The 16,317-nt window shown below is 40.5% G+C and overlaps 1 protein-coding gene and 1 long non-coding RNA gene across 2 annotated transcripts; one reads left to right on the forward strand and one right to left on the reverse strand.

Moving 5' to 3' along the window:
• Positions 1-1,738: 1,738 nt before the first annotated feature.
• On the reverse strand, positions 1,739-3,574 carry LOC146371310 (uncharacterized). Its single transcript, XM_084907812.1, has 2 exons — positions 2,390-3,574; positions 1,739-2,299 (listed from the first exon to the last, which is right to left on the reverse strand). Exons 1-2 carry the CDS (start codon positions 3,527-3,529, stop codon positions 1,802-1,804), a joined length of 1,638 nt encoding a protein of 545 aa, XP_084763938.1. The 5' UTR covers positions 3,530-3,574; the 3' UTR covers positions 1,739-1,801.
• An 11,840-nt stretch (positions 3,575-15,414) lies between these two features.
• LOC146371311 (uncharacterized) lies at positions 15,415-15,838 on the forward strand. Its single transcript, XR_014797127.1, has 3 exons — positions 15,415-15,518; positions 15,593-15,684; positions 15,786-15,838. It is a non-coding gene; the product is annotated as an uncharacterized LOC146371311 (long non-coding RNA).
• Positions 15,839-16,317: the final 479 nt, after the last annotated feature.

A 16,317-nucleotide genomic window follows, 5' to 3' on the forward strand; every position in this document is an offset into this window, starting at 1 on the left:
GTACAGGTAGCTTTAATGATCATTTCAAGTGTGGTTGTTTCATGGAAACAGAGAGCAGACTGCAACATCCGTGACAGCCACCTCTAACACTCTGATGGACGTGTGGACAGCAATGCTGCCTTGAACAGTACCGATGTTTCAGGGCTGGATGACCTTTTTGGGTGGGACATCTACATCCTGACATATCAAGGTCACTTTACTTTTAGGTAAATTTGCTTTAAAGAAAAATAATAGCATTTGTCATCAAGATATTTATATGACTGCACTTGCTCAGGTTTGTCCGGATTTCAAACTGTTCTAAAAGTCTTTTGATTCAAATCTGGGGCTGTGTTATTGAAAGCAGAAGAGAAATCGATGAACTGAAGTCCTTTAGTCTCTACATGTTTGACAATCAGGTGAAGTAGAATCAAAAGCACGTCCTCCACTCCTCTATTGGGCTTATGTGCAATCTGCATTGAATCAAGCTGAAGTTCAGTGTCTTCCATAATCACATTTCTGCTGATTTTTTCAAAGACTGAGGTGAGGGCAGCAGGCCTGAAGTCGTTTAGAACTTTTGGACGACTAGATTTAGGACCAGGAACCACAACAGCTTCTTTCCAAAGAGAGGGCATGAACGATTTATTCAGAATAACCTAAAATATAGGACTGAGTTCTTGAGCACAAGTGTAGGAGTTGTTCCTTTTTGTTTTGGATTAAGAGGGTTGGTTTAAATGCACACCTTGTATTGGTGCACGGGTGTGGGACGTGACTCGTGGGCGTGTTAGGTGATAAATGTGGTTGCACTCACCTGTTCACCGCACCTGATGAGCAGAAAGGTAGGGTGAGCATGAGGGGAAACCTGTTGACCCCAGCTTGAGTCATTTTGATGCATTTTTGGCTGTAACTTGATGTATGTTTTATGCACTAATTGATGCCATAGGCCGATGTTGTAGTTTGGTGTAGTAATTGGTGTAATTCTTTGTGAGTTGTAGTCATTGTGTTTGTGCAGTCTGTGCATTTGTTTAATAGTTTGATGTGCTGATTTGTATAGTGGACAGTAACATGTGGAATTAAAGGAGAAAATAGTGCAGAAGTGCATCTCATGTGTTTGTTGTTGTCGTCATCAGCGTCCTCATGTTTAGCCTGCTGCTTGCTGGAGGAGCCACAACAACTTGCCAACCAGTGTTGGGTAAGTTACTTTAAAAAAGTAATTAATTACTATTACTAATTACTTAATTAATATTGTATTTAAAATACTTATCTAATTACTGTGTCTGAAAAGTAACTTAATTACTCAATAAGTAATTTAACTAAATACTTATTAAAATCCCCATAAACCTTGAGTGGACAAACAATAGAAGTTAAACTCTTTAAATAATAAATAATTTAAAAAAAAATACGAGTCAACATGAAATAGTTTAGCCTTTTTGCTTCCTGAATCATCTTTATTACATTCTATAAAAAAACATTCTTTAATAATTACATTTTTTAGTAAGGAATGTGACTTTCTTTAGCTAAGAAACACAATTCCAGAATAACAAATATATTTTTCTGCAACATATCTGAATAACAAAGAAGCTTAACTTAAGAAATGTTATACATGACATATTTCACGCAGTAAACATTAAAATTTTTACATTTTCAAAGCAATGAGTAACATATTCATACATAATGTATGTAATCATGTCATGTGATTTAACAAAGTGAAGTTAACTCTGAACTTTGGTTAACAAACAGAATTCCTCTGAACCTTCCTCAAACCAATGAGCACCATATTTCCTGCATGCTGTATGCACTCATGTTTTCCAAAACATTTTTCGTACTACTTAGCTGTGTTGTTTTTGAAAAAGTTGTTGTATCTCATTAATGTAAGTCTCTCAAAGCGTTCACTTGACAGTTTGTTCCTTCTGGGTGTAAGCACAAGATTGCCGAGGCTAAAAAGCCTTTCGACTGGTGCGCTTGATGGTGTGGCTGTGTTGTACCTCAGTGAAATGGCCTTAATCCTGGGAAACTGGCTAAGAACACCCAGCTCAGACCCAGCAGATTTCAAATATTCCATCACCTCTGTTTCAGCAGAGTAGGTACAGTCGTCCTCCTCAAATGAAAAAAAGTCATCAGTGGAGTTAGCAGGGTTCTTGTGATCTTGAGCAGGTTGTTGGTCTTCAAGAGACAACCCACGGCACTCTGTAGTAAGCATTGCCCTAACCATGTCTTTTTTCTCTTCTTCTCTGATCCAGCGTAACTTAAATTTAGGCAAAGTGACTGCAGCCAGGAGAGCTTCTTTATTGTCCATCATTGAGGAAAAGCGCACCTTGATCGCCTATGAGAAAAAAATACATCAGACACTTCACATAAGAGCATGATAAATAAAACAAAAATTTATTTTAGGGTAAGGCTATATATAGATTACCTTAACAATGATATCAGGGAGGGATGCTGTCAGCTTAAGCTCGTCCTGCAGTGCCAGCGTCCTGGACATTAGAATCTCCAGAGTTGGAAGAAGGATTCCAAAATAGCAGTTCTCTTCTCCTTGTAATATGTCTAGTGCAACAGTGAGTGGCTTCAACACGATACAATACTCCTTTAGGAACAGATACTCCCGATCAGTGAAGCATTTGATTCCAAACTGAGTGCAGACAGTATTTAATTCAGCGAGGGGAATGTCAGTGATCCTGGACAGAGCGTCGTGAAATGAATTCCATCGTGTTGAAACAGGTACTATGAGTTTTTTCTTGAAAAAATTATCTACCAACTCTGAAGCAACAGAAGAACGGTTTGCTTTTGTCCACATTGCAGAACACTTTGAAGTTGCACTTCTGTAGATGAATTTTGCCTCATTTGCTTGAAGCCATTTCTCAACATCATGAAAAATTAAGTTCAGTGTGTGTGATGCACACCTTAAGTGTGGAGGGAGAGAAAACTGTCCTTCAGATTCTGTGGAGAGGGTCTGCTCAACATCAGTAAATGTCACCTCTTCATCTTCTTCCGATTCCTCATCAGAGTCTGATTTTTGGAACATTCTAAAAGCTTTGATGAAATTGGACCCGTTGTCTGTCACGGTCACTTTAGAGTTCAGTCCATAAGCCGAATGTACTTGCTCGATTTCATTGCCGATGACATCATATGTGTGCCTCCCTCGAACTCTTTTACATGCTAGTGCTGCATGTCCTCGTACAAAAGTAGAAGGATCAATCCAGTGTGCCGTCATTCCGAGAAAACTTTTGTTATGGCTGGTCCAAATGTCAGCAGTCGTGGAAATATATTCCAAACTCTCGAATGTCTCTTTAAGCTCCATTTCCATGTCAGCATAACACTTATCTAAGTAAGTAGAAAACGTTTTTCGATCATGCAGTGCTGCTTTTTTGCCACACACAGGTATTTTGTTTAATATGCACCTAAAAGACGGAGACTCTACAGTACGCAGCGGTAGCATCTCTTCCACAACGTAGCCTGCAATCATTTTCTTAAGCTCACCTTCAGACACTTTCTGTGTTGCTGAAGTGAAATCAAGTTTCGTCTGCTTAGCAGGAGTTGCCGCGGTGTTATCCATGGATGATGAAGATGGCTCACTCAGAAGGCTTTGTCTGTGCTGCCGTGTCAGGCGCTTCAGCAGATTACTCGTGCTATTGACAGCGGCTGATAATTTTTTCTCCCCAGGACATAGCTTACATATTACCGTAATGTTCTTGTCTGCTTGTTTTAGAAAAGTGAAGTGACGGGAATATTTCCATTTCATAAAACAGACCCCCGCTTCAGCCGAGTCCGACATCTTCTGCTGTAGAATACGACTATGTGGCAAACTGGCGCGAAATGACGTACAGCTGCACTACAGCGATGTTAAAGCGGCAGAGTTTATTTTTACCTTTAGAAGATAAATTATTGAAATTAAATAATGATTTTCAGCGAGTTTAGTTATTTTACAATGTAACGCAAGTACATTGTAAGTAACTGTATTTAAAATACCTAAAAATGAACAGTAATTAGTTACTCTACTTTTTCAGTGGAAAAGTAATTTAAATACAGTACGCGTTACACCCAACACTGTTGTCAACAGAAGAGTTTGTAGGTTTTATTGGATTATTTATATATAGTTTTATTGGTGAGAGTTTTATGGTTCGCTGTTGCCTTTTAGAGTAAGCCTGTGGCTTCACACAGCTGGTTTCAATCAGGAGTCTTATTCCCCTGTTAGGTTTCAGCAGTTTCACCTGCATTAGGCGTTGTACTGATTTGCTTTCTAGTTATTGTGCATCAGGCGGCTGAAGCCATTGGCTTGGGAGTACCGCCGCAGTTTGTGTTTAAGACAGTTTGTCTTCCTCACACCTGACGGTATGGAGGTACATAAATACCCATCGCCAGTATGTACGGAAGACTAGGCTGAGTTAGTTAGGTTTAACAGGCAGATTAGTGGGGGATGTTACTCCTGTTAATTGTGTGTCCAAGGTTTATTGAAAGGAACATCATTAATTTGATGTGTTGGAATGAAGCTCTGTGGCATAGGTGCAGTTCAGCGTTTGGATTTTGTAATGTTTGAGTTATGTGAGTTATGCAAACAAAGTTTTTTGCAGCTGTTTACCTAAAAATGCAGCCAAGGCGTTTTTAAAATAAACATTTCAAACTATTTACAGAACAATCAGCTGTTCTGCATCAAATCTGATGCCACACAAATTATTTGTGTCACTGCAAAAAATAATTTCTGTCCACTATGAGATAAAGGAGAACAACAGCCTGATACCTGCAGGTGTCACAGTCTGGCTGGGGCAGACTGTATGTGTTTGCAAAAAAGGACTCAAACGCAGACCAAAAACTGAACGTGGCGTGGATTTAACAAAAAGTGAGCCGTTTAATATGGCTGGTAAAAAAGGTACAAACAAAGGGCAAGGCAAACTGAAGCAAAATTAACACAAACCTAAACTGGGAAATCTAAACAAACAATAAGAAAAACCTAGACAAGGAACTTGGAAGCATGGGAAACATGGCGTGGACAACAGACGACCTGACAATCACACACTGAAAACAGAGGACTTACATACACAGGAGGTGATTAGGGGAAGTGGGAACACATGGAGGAACAGCTGACTGACATGAGCCTAATGAGGGGACAAGGGAAGTGAAACTAAATACAATGAACAAAGAACACACGACTCCTTCAAAATAAAACAGGAAACATGAGACAGACATGATAATACAAACTTGATAACATAAGACACGCAGCATGAAACACGAAGGGTGAGGGGAAACTTAAATACAGGGGAAGAAAACACAAGGAGTCTAATAACCAAATGAACTTAGATAACCTAATGAACAAAATAAACAAACTTAAAACGCTGGGTCAAAAGACCCAGGATCATGACAGCAGGCCTGACAACAGGAGATGTATCACTGCTGTAACACCTGTAACATTCAGCAATCGCCTCATTGTTCTGACACACACAACAAAACTATTGACGACACTACACACTAACTACACAAGATTTGCACTAAACGGCGCAAATCTCTCACATCTCAAAACACGCCGTCACTCCTAAAACTTCCCCCGTTTCTTAACAACTAGATGCCACGTTGCCATATCATTTTTTGATTGGTCGACATGGTACTTTTTTGGACGAATAGGAAAGGCAGAGGGGGGTGGGGTTTGTTTTTGCTCACAGGTGGAGAGCGCTTTCGAGACTTTTTTCTTATAAAACGCTGATTTAACCGTTTCTTCCTGCAGTAAATATAAACAACCAGTATTCAGGAAGAAAACCAAACATTGCATATTTTTTTTATCACAACTCTGGTTTTACGTGGCCGATCAACACAATTTAAAAACTGGTAGAAAGTCCCCAATTTTTCCGTCAGTTGTTCCGTCTGTCCTGCTCACATCTCCAATGGTTGTACACGTTGTCATTAACGTGGCTTCACTCCACATCAGCCACGCTGCTTTGCCAGCTAAAAGACCAGTGTCGGCACATAAGGACGCTGTCATAGCCTGTCAACAACTTTGATTGGCTGCGCATATACGCATTATTGGCTGGACTATGGGATAAGGTGGCATCGTTCTGATCCCATATGGGAGCAGCCAGTCACTTACTGACTAACACTGCAAAACAGAATTTCAATTCAGGTTAGATTTTTTTTGCGCAACGCAGAATTTCTGTGCGCAGAGACTGTGCCAGCAGTGTGCAATTGCACACGTGCGCAGCTTAGAGGGAACATTGCACTGCAGTGAAAACTGATGTTACTGATCACGAGAGAGGAACATATGTTAGTGACAAGTTTTTGTGTTGTGTCCCACCTGTATCTACCCAGACCCTGTGGTCTATATCATGAGCACCTACACATTAAACAACTGTAACATTATAATGGCTTCAAGCTCACGCAATGATGCCGACATGTTACTTCTGGTCGAGTGAACGCTGGCGCGCTTGGCTGCCGCTGCTCACCGGTTATTATTATCTTATTTTTTAAGTTGCTGACGACAATTTAAATCAAGTATCTAAGGCACGACCCTGTTTTGACTTGTTTTCGCAATATTTACGGGCTTCTATTGCTTGCGCTGCAGCTGTCAGCTGGTTGTTCGGTCCCTCGGTTTCTGTTCAGTGCTCGGCCCTGATTAAGATGCGGATCCACAGGGTGTTGGTGTGGCTCGTGCTCACCTGGGTTTTTTTATCCATCATTCATCACCCGGTGACAGCTCTTCTCCAGTACTCTGCTACGGATCTTTTGCGGCTCCGTTTTTGCCTGGCTGTCTCTCCACCGGTGGCTCTATACTTCTACCCGGACATCGCCTTCCAGCCCCGCCGCAGGTATATCCACCGAGGGCTTCGGCGGAAGTTCAACATCAGTGACACTAACTCAATATTTTCCATCTGGTCAAAAACTCGTCGTCCTCCCTGCAAGACTGACCGGGCTGTTGACCACAGTGTGCTGGCCTACCTGGCTAGATCAACTAAGCCTACTGTCAGGCATGGTAACTCCAGCATCAAGTTTGGTCTATTAAACATCCGCTCTCTCACTGGTGAGGGACATCTCGTCCATGATCTCCTCTGTGATCGTAAGTTGGACTTTCTTTGTTTGACTGAAACATGGCAACTGCCTAATGACTTTGTTTGACTCAACGACTCCACTCCATCTGAGTTTGTTTACACCTGTCAACCTCGCATCTCGGGGAGGGGCGGAGGTCTCGCGATAATTCACCCGAGGCACTGGAAAGTGTTCCTGTCTCTGCCCCTCCCTCCCATTCATTTGAATACACTGCACTACAGCTCCCTGGATCTACCCCCACCATCATATGTACTGTTTATCGGCCACCTAAGCCAAACAAGGAGTTTTTAAATGAATTTTCTGCTCTTCTCACTCATTTTTCTGTACTTTCTCCAAATCTGATCATTGCTGGTGACTTTAATATTCATATGGACAATGATAAAATCCCTCTTTCCAGAGATTTTACCTCCTGCCTGGAAAGTTTTGGGCTTCTACAGTACATAAAATTTCCTACCCATTCCAAAGGTCATATCCTGGATTTGGTCTGTTGTTCTGGCATTACCCCCACCCATTGTAAAGCCACATTGTTTCCCCAGTCTGATCATATGTTTATTTCTTTTGATGCAAACATAACCGCTTCCAAAACCTGTATCTCTCGTAATATCAATTTTTAGGAAAATTAGTAATATCAACCCAGCTGTTTTTTCATCTGCCGTCCATGACCTTCCATCTATCCACAGCTCCTCAACCCCTCATGAACTCGTTTGTCATTATAATGTCAACCTTCATAACCTTCTTAACATATTTGCTCCCCTTAAACATCGAACTGTCTCATTTTCCCGTTCAGCTCCATGGTTTACCTCCGACCTGCGTCACCTTAAAGCTAAAGGATGCCAACTCGAACGTCTATTCAAGAAAACCAGACTTACTGTACATAAAGAAATGCACAATGATCATGTTTTGTTCTATAAGGACTGCATTGCCTCAGCCAAATCTGCTTACTACTCTGGTTTAATTAGTTCTAATGAAGGTAACTCCAGGTCCCTCTATTCATTGTTCAGTAAAATTACAAAACCTCCAGACACATTCCCCTCCCAGATGTATTCTGTTGATTTTTGCAATTCTCTTATCTCTTTTTTCACTTGTAAAATCTCAGACATTCACCGTCAACTTAACTCTTTAGGAGCTCCTGACTCTGAAGTAGACTTCCTGGTTCCCCCACTGTCTTCCTGTCAGTTATTTTCAAGCTTTACTCTTCCCTCCATAACTGACGTATCTAATCTCATTAAAAAATCTAAGTCATCCACCTGTCACCTTGACCCTCTCCCTACTGTGTTAGTTAAAGCCTGTCTTCCCTCGTTAGCACCTCTCATAACCAATATTATTCATTCCTCCCTGAACACTGGGATTGTTCCTGAAGCACTGAAAAAGGCTTCTGTTATTTCAACTCTCAAAAAGCCTGGTGCAGACCCCAATAACTTTGATAATCTTCGCCCTATAGCAAATCTCCCCTTTATTTCAAAAATTCTTGAAAAAGTTGTCGCCGCCCAGCTTCATTTACATCTCAATGACCATAATCTCTATGAGCAATTTCAATCTGGTTTCCGCCCCAATCATAGCACAAAAACTGCTCTGTTAAGGATTACCAATGACCTTCTGATGGCAGCTGATTCTGGTCTCCTATCCATCCTCATCCTTCTTGATCTTAGTGCGGCGTTTGATACCATTTCTCACAATATTCTCCTGAACCGGTTAGCTTCCATTGGTATTAGTCATACCCCACTTACCTGGTTTACCTCCTATCTCTCAGACCGCACTCAGTTTATCCAACTTAAATCCCATTCTTCAACTCTCTATCCTGTTTCTGCTGGTGTGCCCCAGGGTTCAGTATTGGGGCCTCTTTTATTCATTATTTATATGCTTCCTCTTGGTTATATATTCCGAAAATATAATATAAATTTTCACTGTTATGCCGATGACACCCAGCTCTACCTTTCTTCTAAACCCAATTCATCCCTCCCACCTACCTCCCTCTCAGACTGTCTTATCGAGATTAGATCCTGGTTCTCCTCCAATTTCCTCAAACTTAACAGTAATAAAACTGAAGTTTTACTTGTTGGTACACCATCTATCTTAACCAAATCCCACAGTTTTTCCATTAACATTGAAAATTCTCCCACCCTTCCCTCCCCTCAGGTTAAGAGTTTGGGTGTCATACTTGATAATACTCTTTCATTCCAGTCTCACATTAATTACATAACCCGGTCTGCTTACTTCCATTTACGTAATATTCACAGACTCCGTCCCTTCCTTACCCCCCATGCTGCTGCCATCCTTGTCCATAGTCTTATTACGTCCCGTATTGATTACTATAATTCCCTCCTATTTGGTCTCCCTAAAAGGTCCCTTCATAAACTCCAACTTCTTCAAAATTCTGCAGCTCGGGTCATAACTTGCACTCCGTTAAGTGCTCATATTACCCCAGTTCTTCAGCAGCTTCACTGGTCGCCCATAGAAGCCAGGATAAATTTTAAAACCTTACTTCTTACATACAAGTGTATCCATAAATCTGCTCCTTCATATTTGTGTGACCTGCTCCACATCACCACTGTTTCCCACCCTCTCAGATCATCATCTGCTATTCATCTTACTGTTCCGTCCTCACACCTTATTACTATGGGGAACAGAGCTTTCGGTCGCTCTGCTCCTCGGCTCTGGAATTCTCTTCCTCCTGCACTAAGAAATATTGACTCCCTCTCCGTATTTAAGACACAGCTCAAAACACATCTGTTTAAACTGGCTTATTCACTTTAATGCTGATTTTATCTGTTGTCACGCTCTGTTTTGTAATTTTAACTTATTTTATGTATTTTATGACTACTGTTCCTTTTATTAATTGTGTTTTTTGTAAGGTGACCTTGGGCTTCTGAAAGGCGCCCTCAAATAAAATGTATTATTATTATTATTATTATTATTATTATTATTACTGAGGCCTGTGGGGCACTATCAGCCACTGAGACAACAGACAAATTTCAGTGTTTTAACATATGAATATTAAATACTTAAGGGCTACTTGTTTAAATAATGGAGGTGAACGATACATCATAATTTTACATGATAATACCACAGATGATAGACTCAATGAATAGATTTTAGGTAGATGCTTGTGCATTCTTAAAGTCTGATATGTTGAACTGAACTGAGTGTGCCAGCTGTTCAAAGCCTCTCCCAGTCAGTGCTGTTCTCCATGCCTGTCTTACTGTACATGGTGTTATTAGCACAAACACTTTAAAGGTGAACATTTAGGACTTACTGCAAATGTTACTATGTCAAAGTTACTGTGACTCAAACAGAGGAAATTTTGATTTTTTTATTTCCACACCTAATTTATTTAAAAGTATTTTATAGCATATAACACCCAAAATATGCTTCGGTTCACATTTAACTCCAGAAAATCACCAATCAAAACATGGATATTACCTGACCACAGATTCGTGGTGATGTCACTGCTCTTTTAACTGTTTGGTGTCTTTGCTTTGTTTGCTGGTTGTAGAAATGGTTTATTTGAGCTTTGAGCTGAGATTCAGAGGTTTCTGTGGACACTGCTCATGTCGGCACTTATATTTCTGACCTTTTCTTATAACCGATTAAACATGATCTCCTCCCTTTTGCCCCATTTTTGGTGGTGTAGGTACAAATGATCAGGCATGACATTTTCATAATAAATAAGATACTGCAAATAATTATTTCTGCATTTGTGCGATTGGAGTGAATTGAAAATGTGTATGAAATGATACTGTTTTAAAGATTTGGCCTAAATAATTTTGGAGTGAATGAGTCTAAACATGATGACCTAACTAGTGATACCCTGACACACACACACACACACACACACAGAGTTTGTATGTCGAGGTGGGTAGGAGGGTTTGAGGGTTTGGGGAGGGGTCAGAGGGAAGAGGTCTCTCAGTCTTGACAATCCACATTGATGGCACAAGAGCATCTGGTAAGTTTTCTTCCTGACAAACACAACAATGCCGACGAAATGTTTTGCACGGTTTCATTGTATAATACTGGACTTATGTTTCTACGAAGGTTTGAACTTTAAGAGTGTTTAAACAAAAGACAAAGTGTGAAAATGTTCGTGCCTGTCTGAGGAAAGTGTATAAACAACCCGTTCTCACTCCCGACGCGTAAAATACTGACGATTTGTCACGTCCCTTAACTTCTCATGCTGACGCTAAAGGTACCCTTCCACGTTTTTATTGGACGCTGTGGGTTGTCAATTCATTCCAATATGAACCCGCTTGTGGCGATAAGACACGCTTTGAGCAGAGGCTCCAGCCATCCATTTACTCCAATAATAACCCCGTCACGGCGAAACATGACACCGTGAAGCACAATCTAACTGGAGAACCGGGGACCCTCTCCCCCGACGTGTTTTTGTCCCTAATTCAAAGCTTTCTTTTAATGACATCGTTAACATTTCTCAACAAAAACACATGAAAGTATCACTGATAATTCAACAATAAAATCGCTTCATGTTGTGGACATCACACAGTGTTTTCCAAATTGATTCACGATCTGAGAGTGCGCAGATTTAACGTACATAAACCTTGGTTGGGGTTATTATTTTTATTTCACACGTAAGACACATTTATAGTTTTATTCACCATTCCTGTTAGTTTTGGATGCGCTGGGCTCCAACCAATCAGACGCAACATGTGTAAGCAAAGGATGATGGGAGAATGGAGAGACCCGTTTATAGGAATAACAAAAAGGAGGCGGAATTGATTAATTCTAATGCAGGTATATAAAAAATACATGACTACAAAGTAGTCATATATTTAGAATAATAGCTTGATGTGTGTTTCAAAGTTTGTTTTTCATAAAAGCTTCAAACAAGCAGAGGTGACTGATCTCGGAAACGATTTAAGTCATTTAAAAATGGCTACAGCTACCGTCAGCATGCTTGCTGGGTAGAGTACGGTAACGACTACACGTGGCTACTGCAGCATTAGCCATTTAATCCAACAATGGATTAAATCTATTACAAACATTAAAGCACTTGTGTGTTGCAAAATGGCCTCACATGGTGCGTAAAGCAGTTTTTGCACTAAGAGTTCTGCTAGCTCTTTACAAACTGATGATGCTAACGTTAATTGCTAACGTTAACCAGAGCGCCAAGACTGAAAATCATTTGAATTGCGTTAGTTATGTGTTTATGTCACTGAGTTCTGCAAAAATCTCTTTCCTCTTTAGTTTGAAAATAAGTGATTCAGAGGATCCCGAGCTGGAGGAAGAGCTTCAAGCTGCTGACAAACTCCTTCAAGACATGCAGGTAACATTTTTTTAATGTGATGTAGTGGAAACAATTGTTAAAGAGGGAACACACTTGTCTAATTTATTGTACATAGTAAACGTTATATTATTTGATATATATTTTTATAAATTTTATATATGTGTATATATACGTTTATCTGAAATTAAGTTGGTTAAGTTAAGATGTTTGATAATCTTTGCTTTAATCATTGACTGTTTTTTAGGTGTTGCATTTTTTCTTGTTAATTGCATAGAATGATGCACTGAGTGAACCTCAGCCAAGACCAGTGCGCTGGAAAAAACGTGACAGACAGGGAGATTTTATTCCTCAAAGACCATCATCCAGTCGAAGTACTGTACTACAGCCAGCAGAATCACCAGATTGGCAGAAGTATAGGAAGACAGACTGGACTCTACCCCTCCCACCCCCCCCACCCCCCATCCACGCACACTCTCCAACAAGGAAACACTCTCTGAACCAAGAACTGGAAAACATTCCTGACTGGGAACAACTACCTCTGCATTGCAATTGCACACACCTGCTGCTATATACTTTTAGTATTTCTTTTAGCACTATTTATATTATTATATTACTATTACTGCTGCTATAGTCTTATGCTGCATTAAAACAAAAACCCCTACCAACCACAACCTGGGACTACCTCAAGTAGACTAGTATACTATTTTCCAGGGAACACTGTCGGAACACTTTATTTTATTTATTTTTAGGTCTTATTTAATATTACCTTATTATTAGGGCTGTTTTTGTTGTGCATCTGCACTTTATTGTTGTCAATGTCTACGCATGGGACAGTGTGAAACGTAATTTCAATTCCTTTGTATGGCAAGTACATTTGAAGAAATTGACAAATAAAGTTTTCTTCTTCTTCTTCTTCTTCTTCTTCTTCTTCTACTCACTGGGCGATCAGAAACATGGTGTCCTCGCAAAAGTGGAAAGAGGCCAGGCCTTGTCTTATAGACAATATGTTAGCTGCTCTGGATCCACAGTCACACCGTGTGTGTCAGTGTGGCAAACAAGTAGTTGTGAGGTGTCTGGACTGCCTGCCTCTTCCATTCCTTTGTGCTGACTGTGATATTGCAGTTCACACACGCTTTGTCCTGCACAGCAGAGAGGCAGTAACAGGAGGGTTTTTGAAGCCTTCATCAGAGTTTCACAAACCAATAGGTACAGTTTTTAAGTCCTGTGCATTTCTTTCTATGTACTATGAGTGTGTGCTGTTATTGTATATTTATTGTGTATCATTTAATTTCCAATTCTTTTTATATATATTGTGTGTTTTTAATGTTAGTTCGGCTGTTGCCTGTGCAAAGGCCAGACTATGTGTGTGACTGCCCAGCAGGTAACGTTGAGGTTTCACCCGGTGCAATTGTGGCTCTTGTAACCATAAATGGTAAATTGCTCTTTTGTCACACAGTACATACACAATAGATGTGTTTGCAGGTTTTATTGCAAATTGTGCATTGCTACATTGTTTTGAATTACCCTCGGCCCGCAGTATATGTGGGCACCTGTCAAAGGTCATTTGGATTTACCAGACCGCTTTGAAAACAACATGAAATCTTCACAACATGAAAAAAATGAATGTCTTTGTTGAGCCATGACTGGATTTATCCTTATCCTTCCTAAAGGCCGTTATAACCTTGCACTGCCAGTGGTGAGCTGCACCAGCTGTGACCTAATGTGGTCCCCCTCAGTTAAGGACTTCCAGGGTGGTGGATATTGGCCTGGCACCTTAAATTTCTGCACCCTGTTTTCAATGGATGTCTTTCAGTCTTTCTATGACATTAAGAAGCTGCACCAGGGATGTCACTTAAGGCATTTGTCAAAGTGCTGGATGAACGAACAGCCCATTTTGGAAGGGTGAGTTTCTAAATTTGCCAAGTTTAAGGAAATTGTGCAAATCAATGTTTATGATGACTGTCCTTGAATATTCTGTTATTTGTCCTCTACTTAAAAGACTGGCAGAATATCAGCTGATGCCTTCAGTAAAGGTTTCTTGGAGTGGAGTGCTGTAAAGTTTGAGGTGGACAGGATGTGCAAGGAGCCATGCTTTAGCTGCCCTACCTGCACTCCAGACATGCTAGCCGTGTCAGTTGATGGAAACCGCAAGCTTTATTGCTTTCAATCAAATGCAAGGTACGTTATGCATTGTGTACATAAATCAAATATGGATTTGTAGAAAAATTGTGTTTTGATGTTTCTTTTCAAACAACTGTCGCTGTGTTCGTTCAGCACTTCAGAGCAGGGGAACTTTGAAGGTGTCTTCATTGAAAAAGATGAAGAAGTTGCTGAGTTTGTGAAATACATCCACAGACACACAAATGATGTAAGATACACATATATATCAGTGCTGTCAGCGTTAATCTTGTTAAAATGACGTTAACGCCATAACCATATACACATATGTGTGTGTGTGTGGATACATATTTGGATGGGTGGATATTTATTTTGTTTTTCTCTTGGTGTTGTCGTAATACTATTTACTTTACTTTATCTTAATGCATACTTCATTTTGTCACCATGTGTATTTAAAAAAATAAAAACGTGGTTTTTATGAGGTGTTGTGTGAACGTGACTTAAGGCTAATTCAGCGAATTCTTTTGCATTTGTGTTAAAAAAGTTTGTCCCTGATAGGGCGTAATCACGTCGTGTCTTTGAGTGTATAGGTCCCGGGGAAAGGGTTGTGTGGATCTTCATCTTGGACTGCAGCAAAGGAGTCGATCAAAAAGTCCACTGGGAAGTTGGATGAAGAGGGCATGGAAATAGCTGTTTGTTTGCTGTTAGTCCTCCTAGCTGCATTGAACATGTTTCGAGGGGAGATCTTTGCTTACCCCCTTTTTCTCCAGAGGAAGTTGGCAGCTAGCGTCCAGGACATATTATGTTCCTTTGCTCCGATGTGGCCTGTAAATATTTCCCATATTTAACCAACGTGGCTCAGCAGTGCCCTGAGCTGAGGAACCTCTTGTCAATGCGTCCTTTTCTCTCCGTCATGCATGCTAAAGCTCACACTTGGATATGCGAGGTATACTGCAGCTTGTAGTCTTGGATAAGTTTAAGACGTTTTGTTATAAGGTTGGATGAATTCAGCAGTCACGTATTGTGACCTCCTTTCTATAGATCAAATGGGGAGGTGCGTTTCAGGATGGGGCCGGTTCAACAGTTGGAGAAGAGGTGGAGCAAGTAAACAGTTTCCTGTCTAGGGCGGCCATCACAACGAAGTACATGTCTAAAGCAGGTATGTGTCTGTGTCTGAGATTCCACTCAGTCTCCTGCTCATTCATTCTTATTTGTATACTAACTGAAATGCAGGGCGAACAGACATGCTGACCCTCCTGGCTTTGGGCTGGAACAAAAGGAAAGTGGAACAACTGGGCCGCACTTTGAGCCAGAGATATCTAAAGGTCATTTTTTCAACACCCATTTTAATATGTGTGGTAATGGGGGAAAAACACCAGTACTCTAAAAATGTCAATATGAATGACATTTATTAATGTATTCTTAGATCATAAGGATCCTTAGAGAACAAGTGGAGAGCCTGAATGCGAGCAGAAATGAGCTGGGTGTGGATGACGACACACTGCAGCAATGGGTGGCCGATGTGCAGCAATGGGCTGAAGGTGAGTCTCAATATAATGCACTCGTGTATAACAACAGGACCCACCATGGCCTCATTAAAGAACTTAGAATTAAGATCGTTCTGACAGTGTCAACAAACAATGAAAAATAAGCCTTGTAAAAGCAGAATTGATGGCAGAGTTGTTGCGTTTGATCAAATTGGATTGGACCTGGGTTGAAGTGATGTTGTACTAGTTGGTTTTATAAACCTGAACACCAACATACTTGTTATCTCATGATAATGCAGCACATGAAGGCTACAGATGTCTTATAATGAATGTCATCAAGTCAGTGATTACAGAGTCCACTGTAGTTTGGTGACTGTTACTCATCCTGTATTCTGATTAATATTCCTCTCACTTAGAAACTGATCAAACTGATGGCAGCCTTGGAGCGTTGCAGGCACGAATAGAGGAGCT

Source organism: Perissodus microlepis, chromosome 16 (assembly GCF_051167445.1).
Source record: "Perissodus microlepis isolate ML-2025 ecotype Zambia chromosome 16, ASM5116744v1, whole genome shotgun sequence".
NCBI classification, from domain to species: domain Eukaryota; kingdom Metazoa; phylum Chordata; class Actinopteri; order Cichliformes; family Cichlidae; genus Perissodus; species Perissodus microlepis.